At 38.5% G+C, this 19,517-nt stretch overlaps 1 protein-coding gene across 2 annotated transcripts in view; it reads right to left on the bottom strand.

Moving 5' to 3' along the window:
• Window positions 1-19,517, bottom strand: part of ADAMTSL3 (ADAMTS like 3) — a 339,164-nt gene that overhangs the window by 208,977 nt on the left and 110,670 nt on the right. For both annotated transcript variants that reach the window (XM_055326615.1, XM_055326614.1), the window contains exon 5: window positions 8,128-8,173. In XM_055326615.1, the coding sequence (XP_055182590.1) occupies window positions 8,128-8,173 (46 nt within the window). The remainder of the gene's footprint in view (window positions 1-8,127; window positions 8,174-19,517) is intronic.

The raw sequence follows: 19,517 nt of genomic DNA on the forward strand, positions 1-19,517 counted from the left end.
TTCAGGTAGTCAGCTCTATTTTTTTTTAACATTTTATTTATTTATTCATGAGAGACACAGAGAAAGAGGCAGAGACACAGGCAGAGGGAGAAGCAGGCTCCCTGCAAGGACCCTGATGCAGTACTCGATCCCAGGACCCCAGGATCACACCCCGAGCCAGAGGCAGACGCTCAACCACTGAGTCACCCAGGCGTCCTGGTAGTCAGTTCCATTAATATTTCCTTTTAAGGCTTCTTTCTTCATAAATGAGTTTAGAAATGCTTCTTCTACCCTGCCTAAGAACAGATAAATACTGAAATGTATCTTTCTAGTTCCTTTCTAATTTAGCAATTATATTTAACTCTTTGTTACATCGAGGATTTATTTTGATATGTAGTGTAAGGTAGAAACCCATCTTATTTTATTTCTACAAATAATTATTAATATATTATCATCCAGAATCTTCATCAATTTCTCTCGTTTCTCCCCTTTTCACTATGACTTTTGTATCTTACTGTATTTATGCTTCTGGCCTTTATAATCTGCCTCAAATCCTTTTTGGAAGTAGGTAGGGAAGAGATAAAATATAAGAAATAAGCTTCCCCCTAGGATCGGTTGTATTAGTTTGCAGTAAATCATTCCAAAATCCTGTACGGCATCCACATTTTTCTGTTTAAGAAAGATTAAACCTTAACCCAGGTCACACCTATGAAAGAAAGAGTTGAACTAAAGATCAAACTGGTTGACCTTTCTCTCTTGAAATGAGGACTGTGTTTCCAATCCAGCCCCAGGGAAGATCATCCGTTGATAAAATTCTATGGCCTCCTCTTCCCTTAACCACAGCCAGTTTTCTCTATATCCGACTCTTTGAAACCCAAGCCAAAGAGTGTGAGAGAGCAGACTGAAAACAACTTCCCCTGCATTAGGGGAAGCAGGCTTTAGGGGCTGACATTTCTTGCTGATTCCTGACTGCCTTAAACTCTATAAACCCAGGGGCACGTGGGTGGTTCAATGGTTGAGCGTCTGTCTTTGGCTCTCAGGGTGTGATACCAGGGTCCTGGGATCGAGTCCTGCATTGGGTTCCCCTCAGGAAGCCTGCTTCTTCCTCTGCCTATGTCTCTGCCTCTTTCTCTGTATCTCTCATGAATAAATAAATAAAAATCTTTAAAAATATAAAACTCCATAAGCCAATGAAGTTTCACAAAATTAACAATGTTTAAATAACAGCCAGCCTCCACTTAGTCCTTGCTGGAAGGGTGGCCAGGTTTGGACATGATACCTAGCCTCCTTGGCCACAGCTGAGTATCAGAGGCAAACACCAGGTCCACTTCTGGACAGTCTTTCCCAGGAATCTGGGATTGCACCAGAAGAGCTAGAGCTGAGGACTCCCATCACTGTGTGGCTGAGCTAACCATCTCTTTCATGAGATGCCTGTTGAGGCAAAGCAAGCCAATTCCCACAGCAGAGAAGAATGAATTAGACATGAAAGCAGGAAAGATGATAAACCATGCATTTCAGTAAAAGTATGTAACTTGGGTTTCTCACTTTTTGATTCCTGGGTCCAGGCCCCCTCAAGGTGTGCTGATGCCCAAATTCCACTAATATCCGCACATCCAAACAGTGAGTCCCATTTTTCTTGAGCTATTTCGGGTGGGTTTCTGTTCCTGGGAAATCCTGTTTCTGAATAGTGCTTTCCAGTTTATGAAGGATCATTACTGACATTCTTTCTTCACCACCACCCTTTGAGGGAGGTAGGTCAGAGTTATCATTACCCTCATTTTTATAAAGAGAGGAAACTGTGTTCTACACAGTCTTTAGTCACTAGCCCAAAGACACATACCCAGAATATGACAGAGCCAAGAATGATTCCCAAAGTAACAAGTGCTCCATTACATGATACCACTTTCTAGTAATCTTGAAAGACATTGAGGACTTACTTTAAACACTTTCATTTACTTGGCATTCTTGCAATGTCAACACTAAGGCTGTCTAGTTGGCTTCTGCTGGGTCCCCTGCCCTGGCTCAAGACAATCTAGGGATTCTTGTGTCTTAAATAGTTCAGTTGATATTTAGGAAACTTGAATACCAAACATTCTTCAGCTTTCCTTTCCATGAGAAGCATTTCTTCCTATCAGTTAAGACAACACATTTGTTAAATATACTTTATGGGCTTTGCCTAGGTTACATGCTATGGAGAACATCCACTGCTGTCACTTAGCTTGTTATTTACTGGAGATGTAGCATCTACATGCATGAAATATACTGACATAGTGGGTTATTGTTTGTGGATTCACAAGTAAGACTTTGCAATTAAGGAAATAAAATTGCTGTCCAAGTGTTAAATTAAAATTGATTAAGTGGCAGGGCACCTGGATGGCTCAGTCACTTAAGCATCTGACTCTTGATTTTAACTCAGGGTCCATGATCTCAGGGTCCTGGGATCCAGCCTTACATGGAGCTCTGCACTCAGAGGGGAGTCAGCTTGGGATTCTCTCTCCCCCTCAACCTGTCCCCCTCCCACACACTCTCTCTCTCTCTGTCTCTAAAATAAATAAATAAAAATCTTAAAAATGTGAATAAGTGGAGCTAATAAGGAAAGGACAGATCCTAGATCAGGAAGACCTGACTCAATCAGGAGGGGGCAACCAGCCTGGAAAGCATAGACAAGAAGAAGGAGGAAGAGTGTAGAGATTAGGAGGAGAAGAACGAAGAGGGGAGGAGGCTCATTCATTCAAGCACTAGCCCTCATTCAAGGACCATCCTGAAGACAGAGATCTCTTTTTCCTGCTCAAGCCATGAGGATACACAAGTCATTCTCATTGACAACCTGAGGAGAAATGCTGAGACAGGGAGATCATCTAATAAATGGAGCATTTTTATGCAGAAGAGATAAACCATTAACAAAGGGATGATTTATATAATAGGATTGAACCAAGCTTTAATATGGGTTATATATTTATGTCATTTCCCCCAGATAAGCAGTGAGGAGACACTTAGGAGAAATATGATTTCTTTTGTAAGCAAATTTAAAATGTTTATTTTATCTTCCTATCCAAGTTTTACTATGAGTTAAATTTGGGGATCCTCTAAATAACCCAATGCCAAAATTTCTAGCATGAAAATGAATTATTGTGAGTGGCTATTTTAAGACCATTAGCAAATGATGCATCCCGGAAAAGTGACATTCCAGATGAGATTTAAGGGCATGATGTAATTAGGACAACATACAGGAGGGAACACTGGGTGGCTCAGTGGTTGAGCGACTGCCTTTGGCTCAGGTCATGATCCCGGGGCCCTGGGATCGAGTTCCACATTGGGCTTCCTGTGGGGAACTTGCTTCTCCCTCTGCCTATGTCTCTGCCTCTCTCTGTGTCTCTCATGAATAAATAAATAAAATGTTAAAAATAAAAAAAGAAGGATCACAAATAGGGAACAACACAAGCAACAGGGACCACAGAAATAAATGCAGTAGTGATGAGGGACAGGAACCAGTCATGTCCAGCAAGAGCAAAAGTTTGTGAGCTGAACACAAGATAAGTCTAACCAACTTCTGGAGGTCCTTGAATGCAAGTCAGGGGAATTAAAAAGCAGTAAGGATCCACAGAGGAAGCGTGGCACTTAGGAGGACCAGTGTGATGGCAGGATGGACTGGGGCAGGAGAAGTGACAGGAGAAAGTAAAGAACACCTCTAAGAAGAAACTGCCAGAAATTAGCCATCCTCAGGACCCATAGTATGAAGAGCCTTTCAAAGGTCACATCAAATTTCGTCTCCTCTGGAAAGCTACCAGGGACCCCAATGTGCAGAGCTAACCATTACTCCCTGTGTGCTCACATAAAAATGTGTTTATGCTGCAAAAACACTCTTACCAAACCATGATACTCTTGTTTTTAAAGATATTTTCCCTCTGCTCTCTTCCAGCACTGCCTTTGATCTCATAAACCCTGGTATAAAAAAATGAGTAGTCAGTGAATTCAAGCATTAGAACCCCTTGCTGACATGCATGAGCTCCCTTGGAAAGTCTCCACTGGCTCTGGAATACCCCTGATAAAGAAAATTCTTCACTGAGGCCTCAGAGGCCTGGTCTTGGCCATCAGGGTCTTTGCTGAGCATTAATTGGAGGGTTATTGCTGAAGATGGCAATTACCTGGGATTAGGGGGTGCTCCTCGGATTCTCCAGACCCTCCAGCCCAAACGTGCATTTCTCCAATTTCTCAGGGAGGACAGTGTGGTCCTCATTCCCTGTCATGCCTCCTGTTCCTGTGCCATCAGGAGTGGGATTTCTTCCTCTCTGCCCTCTGAATGTGCATCCCTATCACATCCACACTTCCTAACAGAAAGACATTCGGTCTTTCCTTGAGTGCCTGCATCCTATTTTTCTCAGGCATCTTCTGCTGAGGTAGGCAGAGATCAGAAATGTGGCTGTCAGGATCTGTTCATGTCAAGCCCAATCCTCCCATGTCAGGGAACCCCCTGGGCCACTAATGTGGAAGGCCCACGGCTGTGGAGGACTTCGTTTCCGTGACTTCCCCTCCGCTGTCTCTCCTCTCTCCAACCTCTACCCCTTGCCAACTCTGAATATCCGGAAGGTCTGTCCTGCAGCTCCTGGGGTTGGCAATTCTATAACAGTATCTGAAAGGGGAAAGTTCCTGCAGATCACCCTGAGAGTCGTGCTCCTGGCTTGGGAAGAGCAGCCGCGTTTTAGGCTCTGTCTATAGTGCCATCTCACATCTAACAGAGCTTGAGACTTTTCAGGCTCCTTTCCAAGAGGCAGTCTGGTGTAGCAGAGTGGATAGAAGCTGGCACTCCAGAGCCTGGGGCCCAACTGCCTCGGGTATAGTTCACCTTGGTCATGTTTCCTAACCCTCCTTTGTTAGAATAGAAATGAGGGGTGCCAGGATGGCTCAGTTGGTTGAACATATGACTCTTGACTTTGGCTCAGGTCATGATACCAAGGGTCTGATAGAGCCCCACGTAGGGCTCCACGCTCAGTAGGGCATCTGCTTGAGATTCTCTCTCCCTCTCCCTCTGCCCCTCCCCTGTTCTCTCTTTCTTTCTAAAATAAATGCATAACTCTTTTTTAAAAAGTAGAAATAAAAATATCTACTTCATCAAGACATTATGAGGATTAAATCAATTTATTCATGGATAGGCACTAGAACAATGCCAACATTTAGGAAGTACTGAGTATGTGTGATTCATCATCATCATTATTACTACTGATATTGGTTAAGAGTTTAGAAGCTGGCACACACAGATGACAAACTCTCGTTTTGAGGCTGAGTCTGAGCCTTCAGATAATGATGTGGAGGAACAGAAAGAAGTACAAGCCACCTCTAGGGTGGGATGGAATGGTAGGTCCCTGGAGCCCCCCCACAGGCAGTGACCTCTGTTCTCCACAGAGCAGGCTTCCCTGATCTTCAAAACTGAGGTGGTGAGGTCCCTCAGGTGGGAACAGGGGATCTCACATCCCCATAGGACAGGCTCTCATGCCCCTGGAAATATAGGTGTGGGCATCTCTGAATCATAAGGCAAATCTCCCTCACAAGAGTGCCTCGTCCCGGAATCACTAACATCAGCTTCCTTCAGAAGAGTGGGTGATGGGCCCCATTTCCAGGGGAATGGGAAGCCATGACTATGGAGATAGCGTGGCCTGTTCCCAATGGAGACACTGAATGGCCATGAGAAGCAACAGCAGTGGTTGCTGTTCTCTCTCCGCTGGAGGTAGGCTGCACACTGGCCTTCCTCCTGCCCTCTGCACCACTCTGGGTGATAGAGAGTGGGTGATCTCAAAAGGGTGATTCTAAATCCCAATTGATAAAGCAGAAAGCAACTCAAGAAAAGATGTGACTATCTTTGTACCCTGAGCTCATGTGGTTACATCCACTCATGGTGCCTGACATCCTGGCAATGTTTCTATGGTATATTCCCAGGAACACACTGTATCCTCTCTCCTGTGGAGGAACAGACTCCTTAAAGAGCACCAGCCTTGCAGCTGGGCTGCACAGAGCCACCTCTCATTTGCAGAGGGGCTCGAGGATGCTCAGCTGCAGACCCTGGCACATGGAGATGGAGGGCTCTCCTGAATGCCGTAGCCCTGAAAGCCCTGCCACAATTCCCCTTGTTTCCTAAAAGGAATTTTGTCAAAAACTCTGAGTTTGTAATGGCAAGCATAGTGATGAATGCCACATTCTTGCAAAATTTCTTTAAGGACTCCAACTCTGAGAACTAAACAGAGCAACATTCACATTGCTGTCCTCCCCACTGGTCACCACCTTCTAAACATCTAATCCTCACCAGCCTAGCAGTCAGAATCCTCACAGAGGGGCCCGCACTTAGAGACCACGGGTCCTCCCAAGACCCATGGAACCTCAGATGGGATCCTCACTCAAGTGCAAGCCAAGTCCTAACCACTGCACCCAATATGCGTTAATTTTAGTAGTTTATATTGTATGTCTACACTGTATGACCCAACACTCCTAGACCCTCGTAACACTTGTGTTGAAAAAAAAAGTGCCTTTTTGGAATTAGCGAGACCAGAGTCACACACACACACAGAAACCCAAGAATGAAATCTCAAAAGGCAACACCCTGATCTGGCCATTTTAAATAAATTCCCCTAGACAGTTTCAGAGCATTGCTTGTGAGGGTACTGTTGTGAAATTTATTTTTGAATGACTGCAAGGAATTTGTGGTAATGTATTAAAGCAGCACTTTATAAAAAGAAAAAAAAAACCCTAAAAAAATGGCAAAAAAATATACACCCAAGTAAAAGGTAGTAGATCAAATGCTTCCTAGATAAAACCCTCAGGCTGCTAATGTATTCACGTGCTTGTATAAGAAAACAAAGCCAAACTGTTTGTAATGAAACGACTGCCTCTATGCTCAAGTCAATCTCTCTCCTTCCCAGCCCTGACCTGGATCTAAGCTCATTTAATTAAGCATCATGCACACAGGTGTCTCCCAATTCCTTGGCCCTCCATCCAGTCATAGGACATGTGAAATCTATTTGCTTTGTGGCCCCAAATTCCTCCAAGGAATTAATGGACACTAAACTGGGTGTCTAATGGCTGAGTGATATTGGAGTTTGAATGCCCCAAAATAATCACCCACATTTCCCACTTAAGGTTGAAATCAGTTGAGTGGGAAAGACCATCTTTTCTGCTTCATCACTGATAAAAACAGACTGAAAACACAGCTGAGCCCCACAGTCAGGTCTGGCTCACACTGCCTGCTGACTACTGCTCCAGCTTGACAGGGCTGCCCTCCCAGGGCAAGTCTGGGTCTGCAGAACAGAAGCCTTCAGACAGGACTTCTGTCTCACGCTGGCCCAGGACAGAGAAGGGATGAAGAGGGACGAAGCCCCAGTGAGTGAAACTTTTGAAATAAATTAATCATGACCAACTGAGAAAAATGGATTGAAAAAAATCTAAATCTCACTTAGATTTCCAGATTCTAATAGTTTCCTTTTTATTCCTATCGTTTTCATTTGTGCATATATAACAGGCAAGGAAACGGTTTTCAGTGGAAAATAGGATTGATTCCTTCTGATATTTATTTTGCATTTTCAGATTTGTAAAGCAAAATGTTTGAATTTTTTAGTTACTCGTCATTGTAGGACAAGAGTGAGGCTTAAATGTACAATTTTCTTGAATCACCAATAGAGTGCTCTTAACACATTTTGCAGTGGGCAGGGCAGGTGGTTCGGAGCAGGAAAAACAGCAGTAGACCAATTCAAGTCTGTGCTCTTCCTTTGTGACCTACGGAAAATAATTTTACACCAGGCCTCTCACTTGCAAAAGAGAAATAACCACACCTCATCTGCCTACATCTCAGAGACAGTGTGAGGGTCAGGTGGCACAGTGTGCATAAACACACTTTGAACTTTGGAGGCATTTACAGGCATCAGGTATTGTTTCTATGAATTCAGGAATTATTAAATACTTACCGAATTAGTTTATAAATGAGAAATGGCCTAAATAAGTAGTACACACATGGAAGGTATGAGATACACAAAATCTGTTGTCAATTTAAAAATATTTAAGTTTTCCACAAAGAGTATCAAGAGGTCACTAGCTTTACAGTACGTATAATGTTCCAACTTAACACATGGGCATTATTGGATTATATATTTTTATTACAGAACTTACATGATTGCTGCATGTCTTGTATCGAATATTTTGTCCTTCACAATTCCTAGAGGGGAAAAAGAGGGAAAAAGAAATGATTTCTTGGAAGTGGCAAGCGACACAAAAGAAAGAAGGAAGGAAAGGATGGTAGGAGGAAGACAAGCCAATACAAGGTGATGCTGATAAAACTTTTATTAGTTTATGTTACCTCAGAGATTCAAAGTTTAAATTCTAAGAAATAACTTTCAAAAAACCAGGAGGGCAAGAGTCTCATGAAACTGTCACTTTACATAGAAAGTGAATTCCTTAGCTGAATTAATGTAATGCTATTACTTACATGCAGTTTTTACCCTGGGAGCCATATAACTACTGAAATTAATGGATAACGTGTGTGCATACTTGTGGGGTTTTTCTTCTGTGAAAAAGAAGAGGAAGCTCCGGGTAGAAGCATTTGTGTACTGTGTCCCTCCCTCACTGAAGTAACTAACCTAAGTTGGCTGGACACCCCATGACCCCCTTCTGTAATTGATACAATGCTCTCTGTCAGACATTTGCTTGAGGCAACCCTTCTACGTTTTATTTCAACTACTGGCTTTACTGAATGGTGTCTGGGTGACTTTCTTGGGAGACTGGGCCTATAGGGTCTGAAGTCGTATATAGATTTGAAAATCCTCCAGGAAAGACCGCCACCAACACTGTCCTCCCCTCCAGCCACTGGCTCTATTACCCTGCCACTCATTCTCAAGGCAGATTTTTCCTTTGAATGCTTGAGATTCCATCTAGCAGCTACTTTCCTGAATCAGTGCTCGCTGCTCCATAGTTTATATTAACTCTTTAAAGTTAGCTGGTCCACTAATGGTACCTTTCCCAATCTTTCAATTACACTATTTTACCTTTTTGTTTTCCTGGTCAATTCAATGACAGATTTGCAGCAAAGAAAGCTAAACACAGGCTTAACTCATCATCTTGCACTGAAAGTCAATTGATATATTTCAATTGTTTTAAAATATTTAGTCCTACAAACATTATATGTTCTCATTCATTTGGGGAATATAAATAATAGTGAAAGGGAATAGAAGGGAAGGGAGAAGAAATGGGTAGGAAATATCAGAAAGGGAGACAGAACATGAAGACTCCTAACTCTGGGAAATGAACTAGGGATGGTGGAAGGGGAGGAGAGGGGGGTGGGGGTGAATGGGTGACGGGCACTGAGGGGGGCACTTGACGGGATGAGCACTGGGTGTTATTCTGTATGTTGGCAAATTGAACACCAATAAAAAATAAATTTATTATTTAAAAAAATAAATAAATAAAATATTTAGTCCTAGAAGAATAGACATTTTTAAGAAGTGATCTGAGTGGGAGCACTGGGTGGTTCAGTCAGTTAAGCAGTCAACTACTGATTTCAGCTCAGGTCATGATCTCAGGTCCTGAGATTGAACCCTGGGCTCACATGCTCAGTGGGGAGTCTGCTTGAGATTCTTTCTCTCCCTCTGTCACCCCCCTTGCCTCTCTATAAAAAGAAAAAAGTGGATCTGAGTGGATCTGACTTTTTGCTGGTATAAATCGGAGCCTATATGAAATGACTGATAATCTATTTCAGTAATACACAATTCACTGCACCTATTTGCTGATGACTCCATTTTTACTGATTACAAAAAGAGTAAGTGAAAACTAATAATATGCCAAGAAGTATAAAAGAGAATAATCAATCTTTCAAAATCCCATCGCCAAGACCTTCCCTCTCAATATTTTGGCATTTAATCATCCAGTGTTTCTGCATGACTTACAGATGTGAAAGCATATTTAATTCAACTTTGTATTAATTTTAATCTAATATAAGAAGCATTCCCCCATTTTATTACTAATTCTCTGGAGAAATTATTTTAATAACTAAATAATAGTCCATTATACAAACATTACATTTTTTGTAGTCCTGAATTTAAACATTCTTCATTGTGGTAAAATACACATAATTGACCATCTTAACCATTTTTAGGTAAACAGTCCAGCATTAAGTATATCCACATTGCTGTACAAACATTACATTTTATGGTTATTTATGCTGCCTCTCTTTTGCCTGTACTTTTTAAGTTTATATACAGTCATGTTTTGGTGGGTATACAATTTTATGAGTTTTGACAGATCCATCCTCCACATGACCAATTTTCTTTTAATGGTGTGATTATTTTGTATTTTATTTATCATGTCTGATACTGTTTGATCTTGCTTTCCACTTATTTCTTTACAATCCTTCTCAAACTCACCCTTCACCACTTACATCTCATACCATAACTCACCTCCCTTTCTGTTCCAATTGGAGCACATACCCCTAATGGGATTATTGAGACAGGCCTCTGCGAGGAAGAAGTTTGGAAGTGAGAAAAACAGCATTGCAGCTGCCTCGGAAAGCATCATCTAAATGACAGTTAAAGTTCTGAACTAAAAGGTAGACAAGGTATCCAACTAGTTCCCTTGGTTTAATAGAATTCTCATGACTTGAGGATTAGAACATTGTCCCAGATGTTATCGTAATAGGTCTTAGCATTTTGTAACCCTGCCTATTTCCTTTTTTGTGTGTCTTGTCATAGGTACATGACCCAGAAATCTATTAAGCTTTCAATGAGGCTACATCAAACTTTAAGCATTCAGGAAGCGCCAAGCTGGGAGGCTGGCGGAGAAACCAGTATTAGGGTGGAGAAGTCTCTCTCTTGGTCAAGGGGAAGTGACGCCACTCTCCTGGGAGACAACAGCTATGCCAGTGGACAAGGTCATGTACTTACATAACTTATTTCATTGTGCTTTTATGTGTGGAGAAAAAGAAGAAAATAAATTACAGGAAAAGTGAAAGGGGTAAAGTACTCTGTTTATTTTGGAAAGGTCCCAACTGAGGAAAGCAGCTAATAGATTAGGAAGGTGATAACCAAAAGCTTTTGTACCCCACTGACTTAGACCCCAAAAAGGCTTTTAATTCTCGTGTCCAGAAAGCAGGCAAATTGCAAAGATACATGTTAAGACAGTATTTGAATTAAGTACTGATATATAAAAAAAAATATCAAAACCTAACAAAGAGTGACATTTTCTTTAAAAGTGTTTTGGAACTTCAGAAAAATTATTTCAGATGCACATTTGCCAACTGCTTAACTTTAACTGTTTAAATGAAAACAAAACTACTTTTGTGAAAAGAAATTTAAAACTAAAAGGAAAGAACTTATCCTTGAAAACAGCTTACGGTTGTGTCTCAGTCTGCAGTGTAGACCATACAGTCATGGTCTATACCTCACTGCCATCTGTTGTGTCCTGATTGTAAGCCTAGTATCCAGGAGGCACAAACTTGCATCTTGACTGGTGAGTCTGAAAATCTAAACCTAAAACATGAGTATATCTCCATTACAAATCCCACTACAAATGCTATGAAGTGGTATGGAAAAAGAGCATTTTATGTCATGAATTCTCAAAATCTAAAGTACCATTCTGGACTCATTCTTTCTCCAACAACTTCTTATGGTGAATCTACTAAGTACCAGGATGTGGATATAAAGATGCAAGGAGACTGTCTCTTAATTCCCCTAACAAATCAGTAGTCAGATTTTTTTTTTTAACCCAACCATCTGGCCAACATTTTTAACATTCTACTTCACTTCAACCTAACACACAGTAAACTCAGTGACTGGTCTCTATTGATGTGGTATGCCTTGGTTACAATTTAGTATGAAAATGAATGACCACTTTATGAAACAGGCATAAAAATGAAATTCAAGTTATTTTAAAGTTAAGGACACTGGAGTCCTAATTCCCCAAGCAGGAACCTGCCAGCTTATTCTGGAAATAATTCTTTGGCCCGAAGCAACTGAGCTGCAGAAACATTACTTCCAAGTTTTTAATTTCATTCTAATTATTGTATGCAAGAGCTAATGGTTATCAGGAGTATATGAAAATTCAAGAACATCATTTCACAATTATGTATTTTCTATCCATTACAACATTCATAACACCCTGAAATTGGAGATTTTTGAAGCCATAAATTTATGAATATATAAAAAACATATGTTGATTCCACATGAGGATACATTAAAAACATTAATAAAATTTCCCTGGAGTTTATAGCAGTATAATTTATTACATTCATTTGATGATATATTGACTCAAATACTAGTGTCTTAAAGACTGAGAAGCATGTGTTTTGAAGAATAAAAATATATTAATTTTTTAAATAGTAGTTAACTTAAACCTGTTTCCCATGGTTGGCAGTTGACTAGCATATCAAGTTACAAACTTCTGCAAGGCAGACATTCTGGCTGGGGTATGCACTGCAGTGCAAAAGCACTGACTGTATATTTAAATATAATCAAATCCTGAAATAACATTATCCACAAAAAATAAATGAGCAAAATAGCTGCATTCATCCCCTTCCCTAAATCATGAATTTAAATAAGCACTCTGATAAAAAGAGAAGGCATTGAAATGCTTTCAAAAGCTCTGGGATGGCTCTTTGTTTGATTTTATATGTAATCACCTCCACCTTCCTTCTCCAAGAAAAATTGACCACGGAGCTCAATATTTATGAAGATTTAACAAGTCTCTAAGGTTCTTCTAGGATAAAGAGACCTGATAAGCTTTCCAAGGGAAGTAGGTTTCCTTCTTAAGAATCTCAGAGTACTTTCGAAATGACAGTAAAAGTTCTTAATATGGGAGTGGGTCAGGAATGATTAAAGTTTTAGGCTGCCTAAAAGGTGGGAAACAGGGATAAGTGAATTAATGCATCTGCTGCCCTTCTTTTGAATTAATTTAATTCAGTTTTTATGCAGAGACATGATGTTACTGTCCCTGTTTCTCATCGGAGACATGGAGTGAGTGGGTGTGCCATGGACCTGGCCCCATGCCAGGCACAAGCCAGAGACACGATATATATCACCATACATTTACTACAAATACCACAGAACACACTATTCTCTCATTTAATTTTTTAATAGTTGATTAGGATCTTTTCTAGCCCGATATATTTGTTCAAATTAGATGAACTCAGGGAGTAAAAAAATTTGGGGATTCTCAGGCTTAAGAGCAAATTTCAGAATATAGGTTAAGATTTCTGCATAAACTTAAAAAAAAAACCACCAAAGTCCTAAAAAAGAAAATTTAAACAAGCACTACTTCAAGACTGGACACTCAAAATCAAGTAGCAATATTTGTAATTGAATTGTTTTGTGTTCTTACAAGTATTTTATTATGAAATATTTTTAAGTCCAGCAAAAAAAGTATGAATGACAGAAACTCAAGTACCCACTAGCAAGCCTCATCATTTCTTTAAGTTTTTTTAAATTTATTTTTAAGAAATGTATCATTACAAACTTGGTGGAAGTCCCCTGCCAAACCTCCTCCATTCTGTTCCCTTGTCTCCCTCTGCAGAGACAACTAAGCAAATGGTATCACAGTGTGCATGACCTTCTGCAGCTTTTTAAAATCTATCAATTTTTGAGAACATCCATGTTGATAGGTGCAACTCAAATTCATTCATTTTTATGGTTCAATAGAAACCCAATGTATAAATAAATCATCATGTTTTCATCAATTCTTTTTAATTTTTTATTGGTCAATTTTCCTAAAGTTTATGAAGATTCTGCAGTAAGCGAACTTACACAATCTCCTTAGGCATATCTGCATGCAATTCTCTGGGATATATACCTGAGTGGGACTGTTCTGTTGTGGGCATTTACACCTTCACTGTTACTGGATATATTGAAAAATTGCTATCAAAGTGAGAATATCAATTTTAACCCCCATTTGTAGTACAGGAAGGCTCTTATTTTCACACATCTAGGTCAAGATTTGGCATTTTTCCCAATCTGAAGGATATAAAATATCTCACTTTGTATTTTTCAATGTCTTTTTATTAATGAGGTTAATATTGCCATTTGTTTTTGACTATGCAGATTCCCCTTCTGTGAATTGCCTATCCATATTCTTTCTTCAATTTTCTACAAGTTTGTTATTGCTTTTGTTTTATTGGTATGTAGAAGTTACTTAAATATTTCAGATACTAATCCCTTATTGGCTATATTCACTGTCAAGAGTTTCCCACTCTAGGCTTTTCTTTTGGCTTATAGTATATTCTTATGATACAAAAGTGTTTGCATGGTGAGCCTGAATTTATCAATATGTTCCTTTGTAACTTAAACTCTTTGTATCTTGGTTAAAGAATAATTCACTATCCAGAGACTATAAATACATTCTCTGGTATTTTCTTCTAAATGTTTTCAAGCTTTGCTCTTTATAAGTAGATTTTAATGTACCTAGAATGTATTTTTAATGTGTATTGATATTTTCTAATATTTTTCCTTTGGATATCCATAATCATACCTCAGCCCCATGTATTGAATATCCACCCTTTCTCTACAAATTTTTAGTGCCACTTCTAATATATATCAAATGCTCATATATGCCTGTTTTTGTTTCTTGGCTCTTCATTTTGTTACATTGGTCTATAATTTGTCGCCATGCTACTATGGTAGTTAAATTTTTAAAATTTTAGTGTCTGGGCAAGTTACTTATATTGTTGTTTGAGAAACTATTTTCATTACCTTTGTATTTTGATATGATTCTTAGAATTGGAATTACACTTAATTTAAAGATTAATTTGGGGGGAAACTGGTATTTTTATGATGTTGTGACTTCCTATTTAGGAACATATTATATCTCACCATTTATTTAGGTGAGATTTTAAATCTTTCATAAAGGTCTTGTACATCTACTGAATTTTTTACAAGATACCTTATGTATTGTTGGAGCAAAAATGGCATCTTTTTGAAATTCTGCTTTCTCAGTTCTTGCTACTGTATAAGAATATGGCTGTTATCTATACATTAATTGTGTTTACAGTAATAGGACTCTCATTAGCCCTATATTTTTATGTGTAGATATTCTTAGATATTCTCTTAGATAATCAGGTAGTCTTTGAATCATGAGAACTTTATTTCTTCCTTTCTAATTCTTAAACTTTATATTTCTTTTTCTTAACTGATTATACAGAGCAAGGCCTCCAAAACAATAATACATATAAACAATGACAGCAGGCATTCTTATTTTATACCTAATAGAGAAAATGTGATCATATTTTACTATGAGGAATGAAATCTACTGTAGATTAAAAGAGTACACCACTATTTCCAGTTTGCTAAATTTTTCTTTTCAATCATGAAAAAAATTGCATCAATTTAGATAACTATAATTTTTCTCTCTTACATCATCAGTGCTGTGCCAGATGGTACTTATTCATGGTAAATATTTCCTTTTGTATTATGTGTTTTAGGATTACAAGCTAATCTTAATTAAGGGATCTATTGATAGAAATAGGAATCCCATAGGGCCTGCCCTGGTGGTCTGCTCTTCCCTATCTTTTATTACTGCCAGTAGCCTCAGAGCTATCTAGGGTTACAAGACTACTTTTCATATTAATTTCTCACCTCAAAGCTTCCACAATCATATGGGATATATACATTCAACTCAATATGTACAATATATGTAAATCAATATATATGTACCTTAGACTCTTAGGGGAAGGGTTCATTATTCCAAAGTGGAAACTTTTTAAATTCAGTGTTGAGACCAAGGATTTAAAATTTTCTAAATTTTTTTTTAATTTTTGTATTGTTTTGTTTTTGTCTTGCCTTTATATTATGGTGGAGTCCCTATGCTGTGCCTCATCTACACTCAAGACTTGATCTCTTGTGATTATGAAGGAATCAAAGCTCAACAACCTGAGTTCTAGACACCAGCAGATCCCCTCGCCATTCCCCAGAGAGGCACAGAATCAAGCTATGTGCTTCTTGATCTGGCATTCAGTTACCTGTTTGTTTTTTTGGTTCTGTGGATTTCCTTTAATTTCTTCTAGGTTCACCTATACTCTTTTATTATGACTTTTTAATGTTGTGGGGTTTCTATCCAATTAACTTACAATGTTAGATTAGTTTCAGGCATACAATATAGTGATTCAACTATTCTATACATTTCTCAGTGCTCATCATGAGGAGTGCACTCTTGATCCCCTCTACCTATTTCACCCACCCCCTCACTCTCCTCACTTCTGGCAACCACCAGTTTGTTCTCTGTATTTAAGAATCTATTTTTTGGTTTCTTTTCTCTTTGTTTTATTTCTTATAGTCCATATCTGAATGAAATCTTATTATATGTATCTTTCTCTGATTGACTTGCTTCACTTAGCTTTATAACCTCTTGCTCCATCCATGTTGTTGCAAATGGCAAGATTCCATTCTTTTTTTATGGCTAATATTTCCCCTACTGAAGGGCATCTTAGTTGCTTCCAAGTTTGGGCAACTAGGAACAAAGTTGCTATAGTCATCCATGTGCAGGTTTTTGTGTGGATAAAAGTTTTCAACTCCTTTGGATAAATACCAAAGAGCTCAACTGCTGGCTAGAGTGGTAAGAGTATTAAATACATTGCTAAACTATCTTCCAAGGTGGCTGCACCATTTTGCACTCCCACCAGCAATGAAGAGAACTCCTGTTGTTCTACATCCTCACCAGCATGTAGTGTTGTCAGTGTTCCAGATTTTGGCCATCTAACAAAATGCAGTGGTAACTCACGGCTGTTTAATTTGCATTTCTCTGATGATATAGAGTGCAATGTCTTTCCATATGTTTATTTGCCATCTCTGTATCTTCTTTGGTTCAGTACCTGTAAAAGGCTTTGGCCCATTTTTTAAATTAGGTTGTCTATTTTCTTATCATTAAACTTTAACAGACCTTTGTATATTTCTTTATCAGATGTGTCTTTTACAAATATTTCCTCCCAATCTGAGATTTGTCTTCTCACTCTCTTGACATTGTCTTTTGCAGAGCAGAAGGCTTTAATTTTAATAAAATGTCTTTGGTAGTGTATCTAAAAAGTCATTGTCATTGCCACCCTCGAGACCATCTGTGTTTTCTCCTATGTTATCTTCTAGACATATAGTTTTGTGTTTTACATTTATGTCTATGATCCATTTTGAGTTAACTTTTATTAATGATGCAAATCTATATCTGAGTTCTTTTTTTTCTTTGCATGCAAATGTGCAGTTGTTTCAACACCATATGTTGAAGAGACTATCTTTGTTCCATTGTACTGCCTTTGCTCCTTTATCAAAGATCACTTGACGATATTTATGGGGGTCTATTTCTCAGTTCTCTTTTCTGTTCCATTGATCTATTTGTCTATTCTTTCACCAATACCAATACCATATTGTTTTGATTACACTGCTTTATAGTTAAGTCTAGACATCAGATAGTGTCAATCCTCCGGTTTTATCCTTCTCCTACACTGTTGTGTTGGCTATTCTGGATCTGCCTCTCCAAATAAATTTTAGAATCAGTTGTGATGAGCACTGGATATTATATGCAACTCATGAATTACTGAACTCTATATCTGAAACTAATGATGAACTATATGTTGGCTAGTTGAATTTATTGGCTAATTGAATAATTTTTTAAATATCTTTTATTGGAGTTTGATTTGCCTAATTTTTAAAAAGAATCAGTTTGACTTACTTCACTCAGCATAATACCCTCCAGTTCCACCCACGTTGAAGCAAATGGTGGGTATTCGTTCTTTCTAATGGCTGAGCAATATTCCATTATATATATATATATACACACACATCACACACACACACACACACACACCACATCTTCTTTATCCATTCATCCTTCTTTTTTTTCAGATTTTATTTATTTATTCATGAGAGACACAGAAAGAGAGAGGCAGAGACATAGGCAGAGGGAGGAGAAGCGCTTCATGCAGGGAGCCCGATGTGGGACTCGATCCCAGGTCTCCTGGATCACGCCGTAGGCCAAAGGCAGACACTCAACTGCTGAGCCACCAGGCGTCCCTCCATTCATCTTTCAATGGACACTGAGGCTCCTTCCACAGTTTGGCTACTGTGGACATTGCTGCTATAAACATTGGGGTGCAGGTGTCTCGGCTTTTCACTGCATCTGTATCTTTGGGGTAAATCCCCAGTAGCACAATTGCTGGGTCATAGGGTAGCACTATTTTTAACTCTTTGAGGAACCACCTAATTCTGGGAAAGGAATAGGGGTAGTGGAAAGGGTGATGGACAGGGGGTGGGGTGACTGGGTGACAGGCACTGAGGTGGGCACTTAACAGGAAGAGCACTGGGTGTTATACTATATGTTGGCAAATCGAACTCCAAAAAAAAAAAAACAAAAAAAAAAAAAACAAAGAAAATGAAAACACCAGAAAATAAAATAAAATAAAAAGAATCAGTTTGTCGATATCTCACAAAATAACTTGCTGGGGTTTTGATTGGGATTGCATTGAATCTATAGGCAAGGTTGGGAGGAACTGACATCTTAACGATATTGAGTGTATCCACGGACATAGAATATTTCTTTACTCAGCTTTACTTTTTCAAAAAGATTTATGTCCTATTTTACCTGGAATTTCTAGGTGCTTTTTTCTAATTAATTTAAATCTTTTGTTTAAAAATAATTATAAATCAAAAAAATTAAAAATTAAAAAATTAAAATTAAAATAATTGTAAATCTCATGCATTTGTAAGAAATAATGAAAAGAAATCCTGTACACTTGACCTTATTTCCCTCAAAGATAACATCTTGCAGAAGTATAGTACAATGACAGAATCAGGATGCTGACATTAATACAGTCAAAATACAGAACATTTATATCATCACAAGTTTCTCTCAAGTTGCCTTTTATAGCTGTACCTTCTTTTTTTCTACTCTCACTTCCTCCTTAATACCTGGCAACTACTAATCTGTCCTTCAATTCCATACCTTTTGTCATTTTAAGAATACTATATAGTTTGTAATGTTTGGAGAATGACTTTTTCACCCCAGCAATTTCTGTGTTGATTCATTCTGGTTGTTGCATGTATCAGTGGTTCATTTCTTTTTACTGCTGTGTAGCATTCCATGGTGTGGAAGTACCACAGTTTAACTGTTCACTCACCAAAGGGCATCTGAGTTATTTTCACTTTGTGGATATTGCAAGTAAAGCTGCTATAGACATTCACATACAAATTTTATGAGAACAAAGTATTAATTTTATTTCTCTGGTACAAATGCCCAAAAGTACAACTGCTGGGTTGTATATTTACTTTTAAAAGAAACTGTTTTTCAGAGTGACTATACCAATTTACATTCCCACCAATATATGAGTGATCAGATTCCTCTGCACCCTTGCCAGTATTTCATATTGTCACGATTTTTCTTTTAGCTAAGCTAAGTATGTAATGATATCTCACTGTGGTTTTAATTTGCATTTCTCTAATAGATAGCGATGGTAAGCATCTTTTCATGTGCTCATTTGCCATATATTCATCCTCTTTGGTGAAACATCCTCTTTGGTTTATGTCTTCATTTTTTAACTGGATTGT

The sequence above is a fragment of the Nyctereutes procyonoides genome, unplaced genomic scaffold, assembly GCF_905146905.1.
Source record: "Nyctereutes procyonoides isolate TBG_1078 unplaced genomic scaffold, NYPRO_anot_genome, whole genome shotgun sequence".
NCBI classification, from domain to species: domain Eukaryota; kingdom Metazoa; phylum Chordata; class Mammalia; order Carnivora; family Canidae; genus Nyctereutes; species Nyctereutes procyonoides.